Source organism: Mchenga conophoros, linkage group LG16, assembly GCF_057382185.1.
Source record: "Mchenga conophoros isolate Kocher_MC1m ecotype Shallow Benthic linkage group LG16, M_conophoros_male_GT1.1, whole genome shotgun sequence".
Lineage (NCBI taxonomy): Eukaryota > Metazoa > Chordata > Actinopteri > Cichliformes > Cichlidae > Mchenga > Mchenga conophoros.
Window position 1 is genome coordinate 9,477,586 of NC_140541.1, and position 20,960 is coordinate 9,498,545.

General features: G+C 40.0%; 1 protein-coding gene across 3 annotated transcripts in view; it reads right to left on the bottom strand.

The window, feature by feature from the left end:
- The window catches only part of man1a2 (mannosidase, alpha, class 1A, member 2), a 150,916-nt gene that overhangs the window by 60,566 nt on the left and 69,390 nt on the right, over positions 1–20,960 (bottom strand). For all 3 annotated transcript variants that reach the window (XM_085250374.1, XM_085250375.1, XM_085250376.1), the window contains exon 6: positions 9,561–9,641. In XM_085250374.1, the coding sequence (XP_085106500.1) occupies positions 9,561–9,641 (81 nt within the window). The remainder of the gene's footprint in view (positions 1–9,560; positions 9,642–20,960) is intronic.

The following is a 20,960-nucleotide window of genomic DNA, read 5'->3' on the forward strand; positions in this document are numbered from 1 at the left end:
TCCACAGGGTGGCTATGGCCGTTTATGCCTGCAGAGACTTCAACTTTTCTTTTGGATGCTCTCATCTCATTATCCTACATTACAGTGTTTTGCTTGCTCCCCCTGACCTTCTCCCTTCTCTGTGCAATCTGGTGTTCCTTGCTCAAATCATTCCCGTCATTGGACTTTTCCCTCCACCCTCTCCCACTACATTCCTTTATACCTATATCGCCTCCACTTTTCAATAACATCTAATCTTTACCTCTTTCCTGTTAATTCCCATTTTTCTTCCATATGACTTCATGTTGGTTTTTGTAACGTAACGGGGCAGGGATAGCTCAGTAGGTAAAGTGGTCACCCCATGATCGGAAGGTCGGCGGTTCGAATCCACTTAACGGCTACCCTGAGGTACCCCTGAGCAAGGTACCGTCCCTACACACTGCTCCCCGGGCGCCTGCTTAGTGGGCTGCCCACTGCTTCACAGAGTGAATGGGTCAAATGCAGAGAAAAACAAGTAATTTCCCCATGGGGATCAATAAAGTATCCATTATTATTATTATTATTATTATTATTATTAACTGAAACTCTTGCTACCTAGCTTCAAAGGGACAAGAGAGAGTAAGTAAGAGGGAAATAGTTTTCTTTAAGAGGACAGATTTAGAAAGCTTAATGGGTTTATAAAGAAGCACACATGGGCAAATTATTTGCATCCTTTTAAACACAGTAAAGTACTGCATTTAATTTTGTTTTACAACAACAAAGATATATCCTATTGAAGGCACAGGTAAAGGCAGTTAACTTCTAAGTCCTTTCCCTGCTTTGGTGCTTCAACCTGTTAAATGATTAGCAACATAAAGAAGCAATCTAGAACTACAACTCCACTATTTCATGAGGGCTATATTCTCAAAGTTCTAAAGAAACTCAAAGACATGACAGAACTTGTACAGTTGTAAAGAGCATTGGAGTCTCCATGGCAGATATCACTTTCATCGATAAAATCTTTGATCTAATCTTGCCTAACAAGCAAAGGATCTCTGGTTCGATCCCGGGAGGAGGCATAAATCCCTTTGGGCATCCAACCTAAAAATCTGCCAAATCAAATATATATGAAGCTACACACTGTGGCAAACCCTGACGAATAAGGGAGCAGTTGGGAAAAATTGCCCCGTCTAGGAGATACCAGCTGTAAAAATGTCTGCCTTCTCTTAACTATAACAGAATTGAAAGACGCTTGGCATTTAGCTAAAAATATCTGTCTTCAGACATCATGAGCGATTTAGTCACATAAATGAATAGTTTTCTAAAATCTATTTTTTCTACTACCACACTTAAGTTACACCCACCAACTAAAAGATGCTAGCTAAGGCCTCAATCGCATAGAGAACAGTTGGCAACCGGTTACGACAGGAAATAGACAATGGTCACCTTCAAAGGGAAAATTGTGCGTTACTGCAGACTACAGTCTACAGACAGACTACTACTACTGCTGCTACTACTCTGCAGACTACTTCTACTTTTAAAGGTTTTTGATGCAGGAAAACGCTTCCTGCATAAAGTGGAAACGACAAACTTGTTTCACCATTTAAGCAAAAAACAAAACACACCAGCCTATGAAGGAGATGCTAGCAGCTGGTGATGTGCAACCCCAGAAAATAAACATGTGAATGCACTGGGCAACAGTTTTTCTAAGTCAGCAGAAATTACTCACTTGAAACAGCGTAATGTAGTTTTGAGGCTATATCATCCACCACTTAGCGAGTACTCTGCAAGTGTTTTCAAACAATGACTGGCAACCACAGAAATCTACTTGAGAGCATGTAATTGCAAGGATTTCTCTCAGTGCACCACTGGATACATCTTTGTGACCCATTTCACCCAGCAACCACTTACTCCCTAACAATGCTTGACCAGTGAGGTCACTGACTGGTCTCTCTAGACCTACATGACTGGGGCTTAGCGATCAATTTCACCTAGCGTCTGTTAGCAACCACGAGCAACTTGCAACTATAGTCAGGGAATACTCCGTTTTAATAACGATTTTTATCTTTACTTTGGGTGTTTGTAAAAAATGATCAGATGATCATATTTAATAATTTTAACCTTCCCTGAACTACACTTAGAGACAGGACGAGGAGTGCATGTTACTAAACTATGAATGACTTCACCATCCAGTGGGTCACACTGGACTGTTTGTTGGACTGGGCCTGCAGGCTGTATATTTACACCCTCACAAAGAAAATCCAGAGGAATAAACATCATTACAGGCCAAAGGGGAAAACAAACATTTGATTTTAAGGTGAACTGGCCTGTTAAGTTCCCCTCGCTAAATCAGGTGCAAAAAATTGTTGCAACACTCACTACAGGAGCAATGGGAAACAACTTTGCATAAATGCAGAGAAAACCACTGACCTGCTTCAACACCACTATAACACATACACTACACAGTTTATTTAACTGACAGCAGAGGCCAGCACTCTGTTACGCCATACACGGTCTCTAAAGCCTTACATATCCACTGTAACAACCAGACACGGTGTTTTTTGGCAGGTATAATACCAGGCAATTGTCATTTTAGTGTGAGTATAGATACTATGTTTCAGTGGTTTGTTTTCTTCTGTACAGTAAAACTGCCAGTGCAATAGGCAAGTTTGAGAAAAACCTAAAAAAATAAATATATCATACATAAAAATAACTCAGCCATACAGCCATATCTTTGTTCTTGTGTTGGAGCATTTTATTTTCATACTACTTGCCAGTGAAAGTAACTGATGACTTTGCAGATTTATTAGCAACTTCACACAGCAGAGGAAGAAGCCGTCCTCCAACTGTCAGCAGGGCTGCAGCCATAGATTATTTTAGTAATTGATCTATTCCCCCCAAACAATTCCTTCAACCTTAGTATTGAAAAATACTGGCGGCCGCCAGTGCCGCCCTTCAGCCTCTTAGTAGAGACACCTTGACCTTGAGGTCGACTTAAAGTTCACTGTGATTCAAATTTGTCCAAGTTATCTTAGTGGTAACACCTATGGTAGCAATTTTAATCCTACTTTCTCGAGTTATTGCATTCACAAACTTGGGTGTCCAAACTGCCTGCCTGGTGGGGTGATGACTATAGCCACGAGCCTTTTATAGCTGAAGGGTAAAAACCACCATAAATACTAAAATTTATTTTTCTCCTCTTTCTTGAGCTGAAAATGTTTCAAATTTATATCCAATTGTAAAAGGAGTCTATGTGAAAACCGCTGATTCAATTGTTTTTACACTGGGCTGGGGTATTGCTGGATACATAAGGATGGGGCAGTGTCCAGTCTCAGCAACATCCTTAGATACCATGGTCACCAAGGGATGCTTGGTTGCCTCACTAAAGCCCTTTTTCTATTAGTACCTACTCGGACCTGCTCGACACAACGTGAGGCAGTACGGCTCGTTTTCCATTACAATTGAGTACCGATGAATGTGTTTAACTCACTATATCAATGTAGCCAAACTGACATCATTTGTACGCGACATGAACACTAAAACAAAGGTGGCTGTTACTCCCCTCGAGTCGTAATAAAGCTCAACTTGTTCTTTATGTTTTAACTGACATTTATTTCGGACAGGAGGATTCTTCGACATGCCTTAACATGTAATGATGTCCAACCACAGCCGATACAATGCCGTCAGAACTAAAAAGAAATACAAACTTAAATGAATATTCTTAATAAAGCCCTTAAGCATTATATATGGCGAAACATTCCAACAAAACAATCAATAAAATACACATTACACCTCACACTGCGGTAATTGCACGAGAATATCACGCAACACTAGCGTATTTACATACAACGAAAATAAACAAAAGAAAACTTTTACCTCATTGGCCTCACTCCAAGGGAATAAAACTTTAATCCTTACATCGTGGGGAGGTCCAAAAAAGGCACTCTTTTATTTATCTTACTGTGGACCTGCAAACCTCGTGGCTCGTCTCTCAATTAGCTTGCTGAGTGTGCCAGCCAAAAAATACCCTCTTAGCAACAACAGACTGAACTATAGAAAAGGTTCCTATCTAATTGCACAATTAGCAAAAATAACACATTTAAACATATAAATCCAATGAACAAAACATGAATTACTATTGATTTATTTCTTAATATTTCAACTACTAATTGTTTCAACCTTACATATCTAATAAAATGAACTTAAATGCGAGAGTTGCCTATGACGGCAGCTACAGTGGCAGTTGAGGCCATTTTATACCTGCTGCTCGGTTTGTGGCTTTTAGTCAGACTCGGGGACATTTGGATTGCTTGGAAATCCTGTTGAGTAGGCACTAAAAAAAAAAGTACCTTGTGCCAGGTACTATGACCTAATAGAAAACTCTAAAATGAGTGTCGGGCCGCACCGAGCCAACCTGAGCAGGTACTAATGGAAAATGGCTCTAATTGCAGCCAATTCTAAATGAAAGTGTACACAAAATATAATTTATATCAAATTCCTTTAGAAGAACAGACAAACAAGAGAGAAGCGAAAGATTGTGGAGACTAGTGGAGACTAGTGCAGACAGGCGTTGAGTAGAGTAGGACAAAAAGAGTGACTAAAGACAGGAGAGGAGAAGTTTGGAGGACATAAGAGAAAAGGAGTAGAAAGGAGAGTCTAAAAGAATAAAGCTGGGGACAGACGAGGAGTAAACACAATCCATCACTGCTGCACTGTTTCCACTCTCTCAGGCAAACACCTTCTGAATGTTGATCTCCAACCCTCCTGCTCTTTGTTCTTCTACATTTGTCTGCTGCACCTTTATTTCTGTCTTTATCTGTTTCTCCCTGGCTGGCTTTTATCACTTTGGTTTTGCTTTCTGTCCTTTATTCAATCTTCCTGAGTGTTTTCTCAGATTCCCGTTTTGTCTTTCTCGTTACCTTGTCTGTGTTTATATCTTTTGGGACTGCACTGTTGGAGACTGACAAATACAACCAATAATAACTAGGAAGCCTTATCTGACGAGGCTGCCCTTGGTCCTCTTCCACACAGATTACATCGGTGGGTTTGTTTTGTAAATTGCTTGTATTGTTTTGGCTTTCCCTACTTGAGCTTCTTGGAAATTTAGAGATCAGAAATTTGCACATTGAGGTTACCCAAAGAAAAAAGAGCAAGCATGGTGGCTTCTGAGGAAACTTCAAAGCTCTCAACGTGACAGGAAGCTTCTGCAACGCGACAAAGCCAAATTCAGCTCAGCAATGTCTTACATTCTTGCCAGCTGTCCCAAGCAGCAGCATGCGTTTCTAATATCATTACCCTCTCATTTCCTGTATGGCCCAGTCTTGCCGTTCTGTGATGCAAGGCAGACTCAACCTGAAGCTGCGAGTCTTCATAACTTACTGGTCTGAAAATAAAGCCAAAGTGAGCATGCTTTAAATCTGTTTTTTAATGGCTGGGGGGACTGCTGTGGTTTCAAATGTCTGAATGTATAGAAGTCAACAGGAAAAAATGACTCCTTAGATGCCCTGATCTATGTCCTGAAAAAAGCCAAAGCGCTCATGATCTTAATCGCTATTACAGCCATACTCAATGGGTTTTTTTGTAAATTACAGTCCCCACTGGTGTCCAAAGTGATAATAATCCTCACTGCCACCCCAAACCAAGGTTTCCAAAAAGCTAAGATGGCAACAGCAGACGCTCAAAGCTTCAAAAACAAGACGCAAACCAGATGATGTCCCAGTGGCTATAGCCATCATTTATAAACAGTATGAGGAACTGAACAACAAGCACTGGTTTAACGTCCAGTAAGAATTGTATCGTATATGAAAACAGAGTTTGAGTATTCAAATTCTGCGTTAGAAGCTGTGGTAATATTAAAGTCTGAAATTTGCAAAGAGCGAGATGAAAGTGTGTACAGACAAATAAAAAAAATAGAATTAACTCTCTATAACAGTAAATATATATATGTTGTGAAGCTGTATTCTGTGCAGGAATATACAGTATGTGAAAAAAATTCTTAATATAATCAAAAAGGGGAAAAATAATAACTGAGGTACTAGTGTCCATGTTTGCGTATTCACGGAAGTTGAAATTAAAACAAAAAAGTTTTTATTTAAAGTGAAAATAGCTCAGTTTTGTATAGTTAAAGAGCCATTATAGAGGCAGTGAGCTCTGTAAACGCTGATTTGGAAGATGATAGGGGTGGGGGAAAAAATCGATACTATGTAGTATCGTGATATTTTGTTTGCTAATAATGTATCGATACAGGGACAGCAGAAATCGATATTTTGTTACAAACAATTTTTCGTGGAATGGAACATGCTCTGACTTCAGAGCCTGTTGATCCTTTTTCTGAGCAAGAATCCTGACATTCCTTCACTGTCAAAATGTGTTTAGCTTTTTTTTGGGCAGCAATAAACATGACAGTTTACCTGTTTTAATTTAAGACACGTTTTATTTTAGTTAAGTTTAAAACTTTTTTATTTAATGTAAAATTATATTTTGTTTTCATTTACTTTCAAATTCTTCAGTTGCTGAATGGGCTGCATAGTTTTCATAAATTGCATAGTTCAGAATAGCTATAATCGTACCAGATGGTTGCATTCAGTTAAGTTGGACTAGACTGTAATACAAACCGTTCAGTTTGTCAACAATAAAACTGACTGAAATGAGAGAAAGACTGAGTGCGAGACTTTGACATTAGATAAAATGAATATTGATAAAGTTTACCTTTATGTACAGAATCTGAATATCGCAAAATATTTTTAAAAATTGCAATAATATCGTATCATGCGTTAAGTATTGTGATAATATCGTATCGTGGGATGTATGGTGATTCCCACCTCTAGAAGATGAGTACTTCTGGGCTTTAATTAATGCTTATTTATCTATACATGTGGGCTCAGATTAGAACACGAGCAAAATGTATACAAAACCAGAGCATTAGTGTTTCTGTGCATTTGTTTGGGGCCATGTGTTTTCTTGCGTTAACTCTAAATCAATCCATCACTATCTGTGACTGTCCCACACACATACAGCTACAAGGATTCACTAACATCCAACATGGGACAGACCTTTAACGCCCAGTTCATCACCAATCCTAAGCTGTTGTTTTTTTCAATCATCTGTTACCACTTTTTTTTTTTTTTATAACAATCTGTATTTATTCTACTGCTGCCTGAACAGTAGGAGGGTTAAATGCCTTGCTCAAGGACATGTTCAGTGAGAGTGAAGAATGAATCTGACTTGCTTTTTCCCCTCCAGAGTCATTCATCATCCTCACTCCCCACTCACATCTCTTTATCTGTAACAATCACCTCCAAACACCCTCCACTCATCTTCACTGTCCCATCGCACAGGTTTCTACACCCTCTCCTCTGTTCCCTCCATCACTGTCTCTCCTCTAAGCCCTCCCATGCTCGATCTCCCTCTTTTTCCACCTCCCACTGCTTCTATTATCACTCCAGTGGGCTCTGATGAATGACTGAGTTTGATTTGGGTGGGGGAAGTGAAATTGAGCAAGGGAATAGGAGGTGAAGTGCAGTGTGGGGAACAAGAGTGGCATTAAGTTTTGCTTGTGAGCCACTTGGGCTTCTGTTGTTATTCGCAGTAAATTATCACAATGTTTATCGGTTCCATAAATCCAACCCACAACCTCTGGACACTCAGTGTGACTGAGTAAAGTTTGTTGAGCATTTTTCAGTGAGTGGGCAGAACAAGATTGTTTTTTGGTTTTTTTTGGGTTTTTTTTAAATCTGCTTCTGAAACATTGCAAATGACTAATCTGTTCTCTTCATGGCTTTAATTACCAAACAAAACAAACGTGTTACTTTTAGGGTGTTTAACGGTCTTTCATTCCAATTTTCAAATAAGTTTTTTGGATTTCTCCTCAGCTGTTAACCAAAATCTAATTGTAAATAAATGGTTAGTTTATGCTTATGCTTTCTACTCTCTCCACTAAAAAAGAAATACAAAACTTGAACTTTGAGACACTCACGTCTATATTTACCCTCTTTTTAATTCAGCCACAGCTTCCCCTTATAGCAGGGATGTGACATACAGCCCACTTTAAACTTAAGTGGGCCTGCTGCCTTACCTCTGTGATATTATCTTCATCTATTGAACTTATGTAAGGACGCTTGGCAACATGCAAGCAACCAAGTCAAAGACTCCATGTCTGAAATGAGGCCAATGTGGAACTGCCATCACTTTTTAAATCGCTACTTGAGTCCAGCTCTAAAAGTGAGTCCATGTGCACAGCCTCCCATAATACAAAAGCCCAACCTTGCAGCATTAAAAAGTCCACTAACAGCCTGGTACAAACAATAGTTCTGATGTCTCTGCTACATGGTACAGTTAATGATTATGTTTATTAGAGCCATACAGTTTAAAAACACATTTAACTAGCTGACAAATTAGCAACCCTGCCTCTGATCTATCATTTATATGCAATCTATAGCAGGTACAAAGCCTTTATCAAGAGCAAATGAATAACTGCGGTTATTTAAATGCATTTTAAAACCACTGGCTATCATCCGATTGAGCTTTCGTCTTAGCAGTTAAATGACTGGCTCACCCCACACACATTCTCTGACCAGATGGCTTCACTGCAAAAATAGACATTAGGACAGCAGAATAAGCTGATGGTTTCCCAGAATGAGCAAAGCATAAAGGGCAAGAAAATGCCACAAAAGTCTTGACCACTAGCATCAAGTTAATGTGAATGGGGTGTCTGCTACTAAACTGATCATATTTTTCACAAATGTCACTTAAAAGACCGGAAATTTTTTTTTTTCAGACTACTTCTTGATGTACATGAAAGGTATGAAGAGAACAATATTAGTGACAGGACAAGACAATAGATTTGTCTTTACAAAAACAACCTTCACCTTTAGATGAACCACAGCAGCCTTCATCTAAAGGTGTGGCCCTATAATCAAAGCAAAATGCCTACTCAGCCCATCGTGGTTTATTTTGAGAACTTCACTGGCTGTCTACTCGCAAAAAACACCGCTTGATTTCTGTATCTTCAGGGTGTACTTGTAGGCATTTCTGACAGCTGTGGTTTGAGAAACAAAGACTAAAGGAAGGGAAATCAGGATTTACAGGAGACAATATTGAAAGTTAGCAACTGTGTCAGAGCTGTATTTGTGGTGAAGTGAAAAGGCTAAGAAAAGCACTGATTTCTTTCGAGATCTGTTGGCGGGCAGTAACCCCCCCCCCATATAAATTCTTGGGAGCACAGTAGTCGTGGAGGTTGTGCTGGGCGAGTTTGATGTATTTGCTCCTATTATAGAGGGAGCACTGCTCGGCTGGGCATGAAAGTTGGAGCGGATTGGATGGACAGAGAAGAGGTGGGAAAGAACAGAAAAAGAAATATGGATGGTTGGATTTAATGTTCACCAGCTCCTTAAACCAAGAAGCAAAATTTGCCTGTTGGATTTAATAGGAGAGGAGAGGAGAGATGAAACAAGGAGACATGAAGATCATTTTTGAGGATTATAGCCCAGGTGATTTGAACTAACATCTATTTTTCATCAATTTTCTGTCCAATGTAGAAAAAAATAACACTAAAAAATTCTTACACTCTCATATACAACACACACAAGCAAATAAGTACTTACTTCCTGTCCAGAGAGGTAGTAGGCAGCCAGCAATCCTCCTATGAACCGAATGTTGACCTCAAACACTGACACCTCAGCATTCTGGAAAATTAAGACAGCACAAAAATCATTAAATAAAGCAGCTTGCTACAGGAAATGGCACAAAGTAATCACTAATACCCAATATCTAAACAGAACAGGCAAAACAGCACTCCCCTATTGGCTCTATTCTCTGGTGACACTGGATACATAACTGTGAACAGTATTAATTTCTGGCTTTGGTGAAGCCCAGTGGTGCTGTATAACAAAACACTAAGATCAATGGCTTCTTAATGTTATTGCTGATTTGCATGTCACGCAGGAAAAGATGCAAAGTGGAAAGGTACTTTCAGACAGATCAGACAGTAAAAGCTGTCCAAGTGAAACAAAAATCTTTGAATCATTAGCGCTGAGCAACAAGGCAGTAACCTGCCAGCAGATATGAAGTGGAACGTGTGAGAGCGACAGGAGAGAAAAGACGTCTTGAGGATTAAACACTGAACTAAAGCCACCACGAGTACACGAAGTGGTTAAGGTGATTTCGCACATTATTTGGGTCTAAAGTTGTTACCATGGTTATTGTTTGCCAATTCGAATTAGTTGGCTGCTCATCCCAATTAATGTGCCTCCAAAGGAGAACCTAATTAAGACTTTCATGTGCACACTTGACTGATTTCACTCTGTGCAATGCTTGTACTGCTGGCCTTGCAGCTTCCTTCAAACCACAGCATTCCTCGTGTTTGGGAAATTGGAAGACTGTGACTGACAACATGGTTGATGACACAGCGACTGTGATGCAGAAATGTTATTCACCTGGAACGCCTTTTTGGTCCCGTACATTCAAATGCTGAGAGCTTCTTGCAATTTACAACATGACCTTGCGCTGATATTTTCACATTAGAAATGAAAACGTACCAAAGATGAGAGAACTCTGCCTACACATTTTTTAAAGTGCAGGCTGAATGACCTCTGTTTACAGTAAATGAATAGGAGAAAGAAGCGGAGGAGTGCAGAAACATTGTGTGGCTATAACATGTTAAGATCAGCCACAGCATGGTTCAAATAAATACATCAAATATTTATGATAGAGCCTTACTGATTACAGTACTCACAGTTTACAGCACTCTCTTCTGTAACCTGATGAGGTAACTCTAACCTGGAGTCAGGAGCACATGTGAACAAGAACATTCAAAGACTGGTTGTGATGCTCAGGCCTGAACACTGGTCAGCACCGGTACTCACATTAGCGCAAACCTGGCCCTGATGTCAGTCTAGCTTCATCTAATCCACTTAATTCATTCAAGAGCCTCTCTTGGCTTCTTGCATTTCCTTCAGTGCAAAGAGCTGCCATAACCTGTCAGATAATGCTTCTGCTGGGAAGTCTTTTCAATAGAGCTATACAGGGAACAGTGAGCCTTCTTGGCATGCCTTCCCCCACAGGCACATTTCCCTAAAGAATGCTTTTCTTATCTACAGAGGCATACAGTGTTACATCTAGCTGTACAATACTGTGGTTCATGTCTGAAAATCTGAGCATCTTTTGAAGGTAAACCCCACAATCTCTATAGTATCTCTTGATCTATGGGCTGTTCGCAGCAGGGTGGATTTTGACCTCTCAGATATAACAGGTCTGATTTGCTCCTGAAATAGTGAAGCCCTATCATTGTTGAGGCTTTCACTTGAGTATAAGCAAAAAAAAAAGGAGCGAGAGCGAGAGAATGTAGCAGCCGTACACTCGATGTTGAGTTAATTTTTATTTTGCAAGCTGTTTGAATGTGTCTTAAAGTACCAGAGTTGCTTCCTGCCTCAGATCCCATGTGTGGATTAGTGCTGGAAGGGGAAAGTGTTGAATACTGCCTGCATAAACCTATTTTCAACTTGCACATATTTTCTCTCTGCACCCAAAGTTTTCAGACTAAGCCCAACTAAAAAGGTTTTCATTATTACCGGCACACAATCAGCACTTCAACAAAACCCACTGAAAGGCAAGATGAGCTACAGGTTTGTGTTAAACCTGATGAAAGGTGGCGACTGGGAAGCTCTCATCCAGCCGAAGGCTGGCATCCGTCTAAAGCAGGATTGTGTAAAACTCAAATACACAGTGGGCCAAAATTCAAAACTGGGCTAACATTAATATTTATTGGAAAAAAAATCTTCCTCCAGATATAAGAATGAATCTTTTCTTATGGACTCAAACAAGTTTTGCTAAAAAAACTGAATATGGAACAAGCAAAGCTTAATACTAAGCAATATATATATTAGCTGTATAATACCAGTAGGCCAGCTCTAATAATAATTTGGTATGGCTTCGCGGGCCACATGTAATTAGGCTGCGGGCCAAATTTGGCCCGGGGGCCAGAGTTTGACACCTATGGTCTACAGCATGAGTCAGCCTTTACTTGTTAGCCATTTACAGCTGCAGTTTAGAAGCACTAAGCCCAATGAAAAGCAGGGACAAAACAACCCTGATTTAAAAAAAACAAACAAAAACAAAACAAAAACAAAAAAGCCTGAGGTGAGCACAGAGGGGGAAGTGGGAGGCTACGTCCGCACGTACCCGGGTATTTTTGAAAACGCAGATTTTTCTATGCGTTTGCACCTTTTGTCCACATGTAAACGGCGTTTTCGGTCACTGAAAATGGAGATTTTTTAAAAACTCCTGCCAGGGTGGATATTTTCGAAAACTCAGTTTTTGCGTTTACGTGTGGACCAATGACTGTTTCTACAGTTTGACGTCACACTGTGCGCTAGGTTATTGTTTCGGTGAAATGAATTTCTACCATGGCGGACTTAGACAAAATAACGTTACTGTTCATTTTTCCTCTCTGCAGTGTTTAAATGCTTAGATATACACACACAGCACTGAGTCCTCCACACATAGGACTCAGTGCTGCTTCTATGCGCCATCTTTGTTTACTCTTTCCCACCCAGGCTTCTAGACTTCTGATTGGCCAACATTTCTACACGGTCAGGAATATATCGCTACCTGCTGCTTTGGCATGTTCCCGGCAGCGTTTTCCTTCGTTTTTGGCTTTTACGTGTGGACGGGATTTTTTTTTACAAACGAAAACAGAAAATCTCCGCTTTCAAAAAATACCCGTGTACGTGTGGACGTAGCCGGAGTTACACAGGTTGTGCAGTGAGGCTTGAGAGCAGCACAGGAATATACGGTTGGACTGAAATCATGTATTTTGTCATGGAGCTACTAAACAGAACATCAGGGTCACTTCATTATATGATCTTCTATTTTAACACTCTTAACAACACTCACTCCCCCCTCTATTTATATCCAACATGTATCAGTACAAACAGATCTGTCAGCTCTCTGTCAGCATTTATTTTTTGTGCCATTTTCTGTTATTGATAATGAAGGTTTGTTTTAAATGAGTGCAAGCCACTGATAAGCCTCAAGAATAGAAAGGTTAGATTGGACTTTCTATTCAAAAAAAAGAAAAAACAAAGAAAAAAAGAAAAGAAAATCAAAAAGCCAGCACAGCTCTGGAGAAAACATTCTTTGGAAAGATAAAACCAAGATCAACCTATGGAAAAGGCGCAGAACAGCTCCTGATCCAAAGCGTACCAAATCAACTATAAAACACAGTGGAAGCCGTGTGATGGCTTGGGCGTGCATGGCTGCCAGTGGCACTGGGACGCTAGTACTTGATGATGTGACACAGGACAGAAGGAGTCAAATGAAATCTGAGGTGGTCAGAGACGTACTGTCAGCTCAAATCCAGCTAAATGCAGTCAAATTTATTGGGCAGTGTTTCATAATACAGATACATAATATAGCATGCATTTCGCTTGTTGAAGACTAGACCCATTGCCAGCAAAAGGTTTCAACCAAATATTAGAAATGAAGATTTTATTTTTAGTTACTGAATTTTTCCAATGACATTTGAGCCCCTGAATTAAAGGTATTGTGGTAAAAATGCTTTAGTTCATCACATTTTTATGCAATCTTTTTCAACCTACTCAAAGCCTGCACTTCAACCGCATTGAAGTTATTTCCTTTAAAATTCATTGTGGTAATGTATGGAATCAAAATTAGAAAAAATATTGTCTGTGTCCAAATATTTACTGACCTAACTGTACATTAAAGCGAATAGGCATGTGTGCCCACATGTGTCAATATGGGAATTATTAAACCCTTTATAATCAACAGTGCCATCAACTCTGTAAACGCAACATGAACATGCTACACGTGTTGGTGTCATGTTCTCAGTATTGTCTGCCGTCTACTCTGTTCTGTACACTGAAAGCAAAGAAATAGCCGGAGCCCAGTTCACACATACTTGTCAATAAAGCTGATTCTGAAAGGTTCTGTGTTAGCTGGATTTTAATCATTATGTTAACAATAAAAGGTAAGAGACACACAGGTTAATGTTTCACACCTCCTTGAATGTATATTTGTAGACTGTCGATTTTAACATCTCTCCCAACCCTAATTGCTGTTTATTCCCAGAGCTTTACATGATGTTAAAACATCCCTGGTGTAAGATACTTGCATGAAACAACATATTTGAAAACATTATGTTTTAAAAGCTCAACAATAACATTTTACAATGTAATTAAAAAAAAAAATCAATTTACAAAAGAATATTCATATTAAAACCTGGGATCTCAACAGCTGGTGAGAATGCATCTTTTTGTTTGTTTGGTTCACAGTGTGTGATTTCACTGAAGTATCCCAACAAATCTGATGACAGACCTTCAAATTTGATAAAACATGTCATCCAGACGATTCAGTTAAAATATTAACGTCTGTCATTGGAAATGACACGAGAGGAGCCAACACAGTAAGTCACTGCTTTCACCTTCAGTAAAAAGGCTTCTAGAAGAAGGAAACTGATGGGAGAAGATGTGTCTAATCATGCCAAACATGACAGCTTAAAGTGAGCAGGACCACAAAAGCTCAGCAATGGTATAAAAATTTTAACAGCAGAATGGCCTTTTCTACCTTGTCAAAGACTGTGAATCATGTGTCTGCATTTCTTATTGCCAGAAACATCATATGCTAGGAAAGAAATCTGAATAAAGAACTCAAATGAATCCAGGAAATCAGACTGGGCTCAAACAACAGCTAGAATTAATCAGTATTTCAATCTCCTTGCTGCATGGGATCAGATCAAATCCTCATTTTGATTGGGGTCATTAATGCATTAGTTAACAAAGTCTATTAGTTTGCTGGATGTTTGGGCCTAGCATAGATGCAGTTCGCATGCCGACACATCCATCATCTGAGGGCAAGCTGCAATGCGGGGGTCTAACCAGGACACTAGAGAGTCCAACAATGACTCACTGCTTGGCTCAAACTGACATGGCAGCTATTTAATCATTCATTAGTGGTAAAGCTGGAGCTGGAGGATGTGTTGGTGGCAAGTGGGTGGCTGAATTGAGAGGTAGACGAGCGCAGGTGTAACATATGCAATAAAAATGTGCATAAATTTGCTAAAAGCACACAAGAACCGCACAGTTACTTTTAAGCAATAAATACTGTGTGTACACACAGAGAGAGAGACCAATTTACTATGTTTATGCAAGATGAAGACGAGGGAAATAATGTCACGACTCTGCAATCACATATTTCAAAAATACTTGTTATTTTCTCATGTATGGTTCGCAGTCCACTTCAAAACAGCTTACAGCACAATTCAGCTGGAGTTTTTGATAACTTGGATCTTATTTTCATTGTTTAGGCTAATGACTTTATTGCTCACTCAACTAACTGGGTTCTAGGAACGGGGCAACATGCTACAAAGATGTCAGGTCATTCAACAAGAAACAAAATGGTAAATTACACTCTACATATTTCTAAAAGACTAAAGATTACAGTTAGAACTGAACCATCCACTAGCTTTGATGCCACAGGCACATGTTCCTGTGTATTGTTGCATGATGCACTGAATTCTTCTCCCCCGCATATCAAACTAAACTAAGAAAAAATGGAAGACAACATATTCGGATGAATTTGGAGTTGCAGGAACTACTTTAATGAATGCTATGGAATGATGAATAGCAACTATTCTTAGTACAGTGGCTATAAAGGGTGTACACATACCTCTTTAAATACCAGGTTTTAGTGAGGTTAAAAAAAAAAAAATGAGACCACAATAACTCACTGACAATGATTTCAAAGCAATTCAATTATTTCAACAAACAAATCTGTTAGTCGGCACACCTTTAAAGGAATACGCTGTTGAAGCAGCAGACAGCGTTCTGTCTTCTTGTGTACACACCTGCTATCAATTAAAGAGACTGATTAACCCCAAATACAGTTCAGCGGTCCTAGCAGGACCTTCCTGACATTTACTTAGTTGCCTGCTGCATCAAAAGCTTTGGTTCACAGACCGCTTACAAAGCATCAAAGAGATTTCACTGTTGAAAGGTATCAGTCAGAAGAAAGGTACCAAAGTTTCCACTGCACTGAATATACCAGGAACACAGTGAAGACAGTCATCAAAAACTGACACCGCAAAGAACTGGATGTCCCCCAAAAACTGATGAAAAGACAAGGTGAAAACTAGCTCGGGAGCCTATCAGAGGATCTAGAGTAACACTAAAGGAGCTGCAGGAATTTCTGGAAAGCACCAGTTGTGTACTATGTAACAACAATCTCAATATGTATTTTCCATTTGTCTGGACTATGGGGCAGGATTGCAAGACGGAAGCCTTTCTGGCAAAGAAAAGCATCCAAACTAGAGCTGGGCGATATGAGATTTTTTCATATCACGATATGTTTTTTTTTTTCATTTCAGGCGATAACGATATATATCACGATATAAGCCAAATAACTATATTTGTAAGATTTAAATGTGCCGTTGCTCACAAGTAAAATGTGAAATAATCAGCAGCTTGTTTTTATTTAAATATTTATTTCCCATAATAAGTTCAACAGGGTAGATGTACTTAAGGAACATGAGACTTTTTCAGATAAATAAAGGCAAATATTGCAAACTACACAAAAGGCAGCCGCTAAAGCGTTTAAGTTTCAAAATAGAATAAACGAAACAGACTACTAAATTGTCAATTCCACTTAGAAACAAAATATTAATTCTAGAAATAAATATTAGTTTGTTTTACAGAAGAACAGACAAAACTGACTAACTTTTGTCAGTATCAAATAAACTGAGAACTAAAAGTAAATTCTCAATCTCTCCTTGTTGTATAGCTTAGCTTTTCAAACGGTTTTAACAGTTACTTTAGTCTGACAAAAGCCGAATGACGAATTAGCGCTTCCAGTCAGAGATTGAGCTGCACCGCTTTATTGTATTTCCAGACTTGCTTTCGGCACAATTTACAGTGCACGCTACTCTGTTTTTTGTCAGACTTGAAATAGCTGAAATACCGTCACATTACGGAACTTCTATGGCTCTTCCGCTCAACAATCTCTCCGGCATTGGAACCATCATCTGTTTTCTCTTCGGTAACCTTCGGTCACGCTCTCGGTCGATTTTTCTCTAGTCGGCACACTCATTTCCTCCATTACCGGGCGGCACGGCGGCTGGCTGCTTCCCAAAACAAATACACATGTGCGGCTTGGCACTTGTGCTGTACGTAACAAGTCACGTGACGCGACGCTGCGGCTGTGATTGGTTCGGCTCTGCACTACTTAATTTGGATTGGCTGTTGTTTTTTTTAAGAGGACAAGAGCGATGAGGCCTATCACAATAGTTTAATTTTTCTATCGAGAAAAAGTTATTTCACAATACATATCGCTATCGTTCTATTGCCCAGCTCTAATCCAAACCCAAGTACAATTTGCAAAAAAACAAAACAAAAAAACCCAAACCCCCAAAACAAACAAACGTAAGCATAAATTCTCCCAAAAGCATGAAGGAAAATGTGTGAGACTGAATTTTTTGGCCACAATTCCAAAAGGTACTTTTGTCTAAAAACAACACTTTTTGTTCTTACACTTTCAGGATGCTCTTCTTCAGCTGGAACTGGGGCTTTAGTCCCATATAATCCCCTCCTTAAGTGGATGAAATTATACCAGTCAAATACCAATCAAACAGCAAAAGTGCCAGAATGCTGCAGATGAAGAGGACTTATACCATCCAACAGGACAATGACACAGAGTACACATCCAAATCAGTCATTTGGATCAGACCTAAATCCAACAGAACAATCTGTGGACTGACCTGCACAGGACTGTGCACAGAAGATGCCCTCTCTAGCTGACAGATTTGGAGTGCTTCTGCGAGGAAGAGTGGCCAAATATTGCCAAGCCAATAAATACTGTGTGTACACACACACACACACACACACACACACACACACACACACACACACACACACACACACACCTATCCAAGAAGACTGAATGCCGAGATTACTGGTTTAAGGATGTGCACACGTCTACAAGTAGCTTATAGTACTTGTAGTACTATAGTACAATGATGGTGCACACACAGAAGCAGCTAACCTCAATGTAATATTGGGCAACTTGCACTCCTATATGCACCGGAAAGTGATTAAACTCGACTAAGAGTGATGTATTTAATCTCCCAAATGGAAATGCAGACTATGGCCTGGTTCCAGCCTCAGTGCTCTGACTGGGGAAGCTGGGTACAGCTGCTCTCTTTAGGTTGAACAAATCTTTGATATTCACAAGGGCCAAGTTTAATAACACTTTTGCTGCCAATTACACTGCCAGGAAGAAAAATATGGCTCACTCCAAGCTGGGATATTACCTGTTTTGTAAAAGGCCCATGCAAAAGCCAGAGTAATGCCATGACCATATTTCTAAGGTTTAGCCTAAGCTAGCTAAACCTTTCCTGAATGTTATAGTATAGCTGGAAGCTTATGCCTGAATCCCCTGCCTAATGCACACAGGTATAAGAGCATCAAACCAGGCTATTAATGAAAACACAGCGACACGCCTCCCTCCTCCTCTCACTTGTTAACAGCAGCTTCAAATCTCATCCTCTCTCTTCTTCTCCTCCCTCTAATCTCCACTCTCCTCTCCCTCCTAAGTAACCAGAGGGCTCTCCTCTCCTGCCTGATTTTTATTACTTCACACGAGTATATTCGCAATTTTGTTTCCTCACGCTCTTATCTCCATGTCACTGTCATTGCATTTGTTTTACATTTAATAATTCTCCATCTTTTTCGTAAGGCACAAATCTCATACTCATGCTGCTAAGGGAACTTTTATTACATTAGCTGCTCCAGTGGGTATTTTGGATATCACTGTGCTGGAGAAGACACTGCTACTTTTATTTAATGAATCCAAATGGGACAATTGTAAGATGACTGTGCCAATTTTCATCTCTTTCTGTATCCTTTTACTGTTTTCTCAGGGTTAAAAACTATAAAATCTTCCGGTGTATCTCTCTCTCTTTTCCTCTGTCCTTTTCACTTCACAAATATCCACCCTTCTTATTCCTGTATATGATGCCTATATTTAATCATTCATACTTCTATCACGTACCTGCCATGTCAACTGCTGATGAATGTCTCTAAATTCTCTTAAAAATGCTTTATATAAACGAGTTGCCCTCATGGACTGTAAATAAATTGTACTATGTAGTTCCATTAAATATGGTCCAAAAGGCAACAGCACAGTGAACAGGCCCAGTTCAGTCATTTAATTTAGCAGAGGTGAGGCCAAGTGACTCTCAACCCAACGCCTATCCATAGAGCTTGAAATAGTTTGTTTTATACGGGTCTGATTTGTATTTACTTGTACAGAGTCACTACTATATCTTTACAGTGGGGCAAAAAAGTATTTAGTCAGCCACCGATTGTGCAAGTTCCCCCACCTAAAATGATGACAGAGGTCAGTAATTTGCACCAGAGGTACACTTCAACTGTGAGAGACAGAATGTGAAAAAAAAATCCATGAATCCACATGATAGGATTTGTAAAGAATTTATTCGTAAATTAGGGTGGAAAATAAATATTTGGTCACCTCAAACAAGGAAAATCTCTGGCTCTCACAGACCTGTAACGTCTTCTGTAAGAAGCTTTTCTGTCCCCCACTCGTTACCTGTATGAATGGCACCTGTTTGAACTCATCATCTGTATAAAAGACACCTGTCCACAGCCTCAAACAGTCAGACTCCAAACTCCGCCATGGCCAAGACCAAAGAGCTTTCGAAGGACACCAGGAAAAGTATTGTAGACCTGCACCAGATTGGGAAGAGTGAATCTACAATAGGCAAGCAGCTTGGTGTGAAAAAATCAACTGTGGGAGCAATCATCAGAAAATGGAAGACATACAAGACCACTGATAATCTCCCTCGATCTGGGGCTCCACGCAAGATCTCATCCCGTGGGGTCAAAATGATCATGAGAACGGTGAGCAAAGATCCCAGAACCACACGGGGGGACCTGGTGAATGACCTGCAGAGAGCTGGGACCAAAGTAACAAAGGTCACCATCAGTAACACACTACAACGGCAGGGAATCAAATCCCGCAGTGCCAGACGTGTTCCGCTGCTGAAGCCAGTGCATGTCCAGGCCCGTCTGAAGTTTGCCAGAGAGCACATGGATGATACAGCAGAGGATTGGGAGAATGTCATGTGGTCAGATGAAACCAAAGTAGAACTTTTTGGTATAAACTCAACTCGTCGTGTTTGGAGGAAGAAGAATACTGAGTTGCATCCCAAGAACACCATACCTACTGTGAAGCATGGGGGTGGAAACATCATGCTATGGGGCTGTTTTTCTGCCAAGGGGACAGGACGACTGATCCTTGTTAAGGACAGAATGAATGGGGCCATGTATCGTGAGATTTTGAGCCAAAACCTCCTTCCATCAGTGAGAACTTTGAAGATGAAACGAGGCTGGGTCTTCCAACATGACAATGATCCAAAACACACCGCCCGGGCAACAAAGGAGTGGCTCCGTAAGAAGCATTTGAAAGTCCTGGAGTGGCCTAGCCAGTCTCCAGACCTCAACCCCATAGAAAATCTGTGGCGGGAGTTGAAAGTCCGTGTTTCTCGGCGACAGCCCCAAAACATCACTGCTCTCGAGAAGATCTGCATGGAGGAATGGGCCAAAATACCAGCTACTGTGTGTGCAAACCTGGTAAAGACCTATAGTAAACGTTTGACCTCTGTTATTGCCAACAAAGGTTATGTTACAAAGTATTGAGTTGTATTTTTGTTATTGACCAAATACTTATTTTCCACCCTGATTTACCAATAAATTCTTTACAAATCCTACCATGTGGATTCATGGATTTTTTTTTCACATTCTGTCTCTCACAGTTGAAGTGTACCTCTGGTGCAAATTACTGACCTCTGTCATCATTTTAGGTGGGGGAACTTGCACAATCGGTGGCTGACTAAATACTTTTTTGCCCCACTGTATGTATAATTGTCTTTTCTCCCCATCTTTTCTTTTCTTAACCTTTATTTTTCCTCTTTCCCT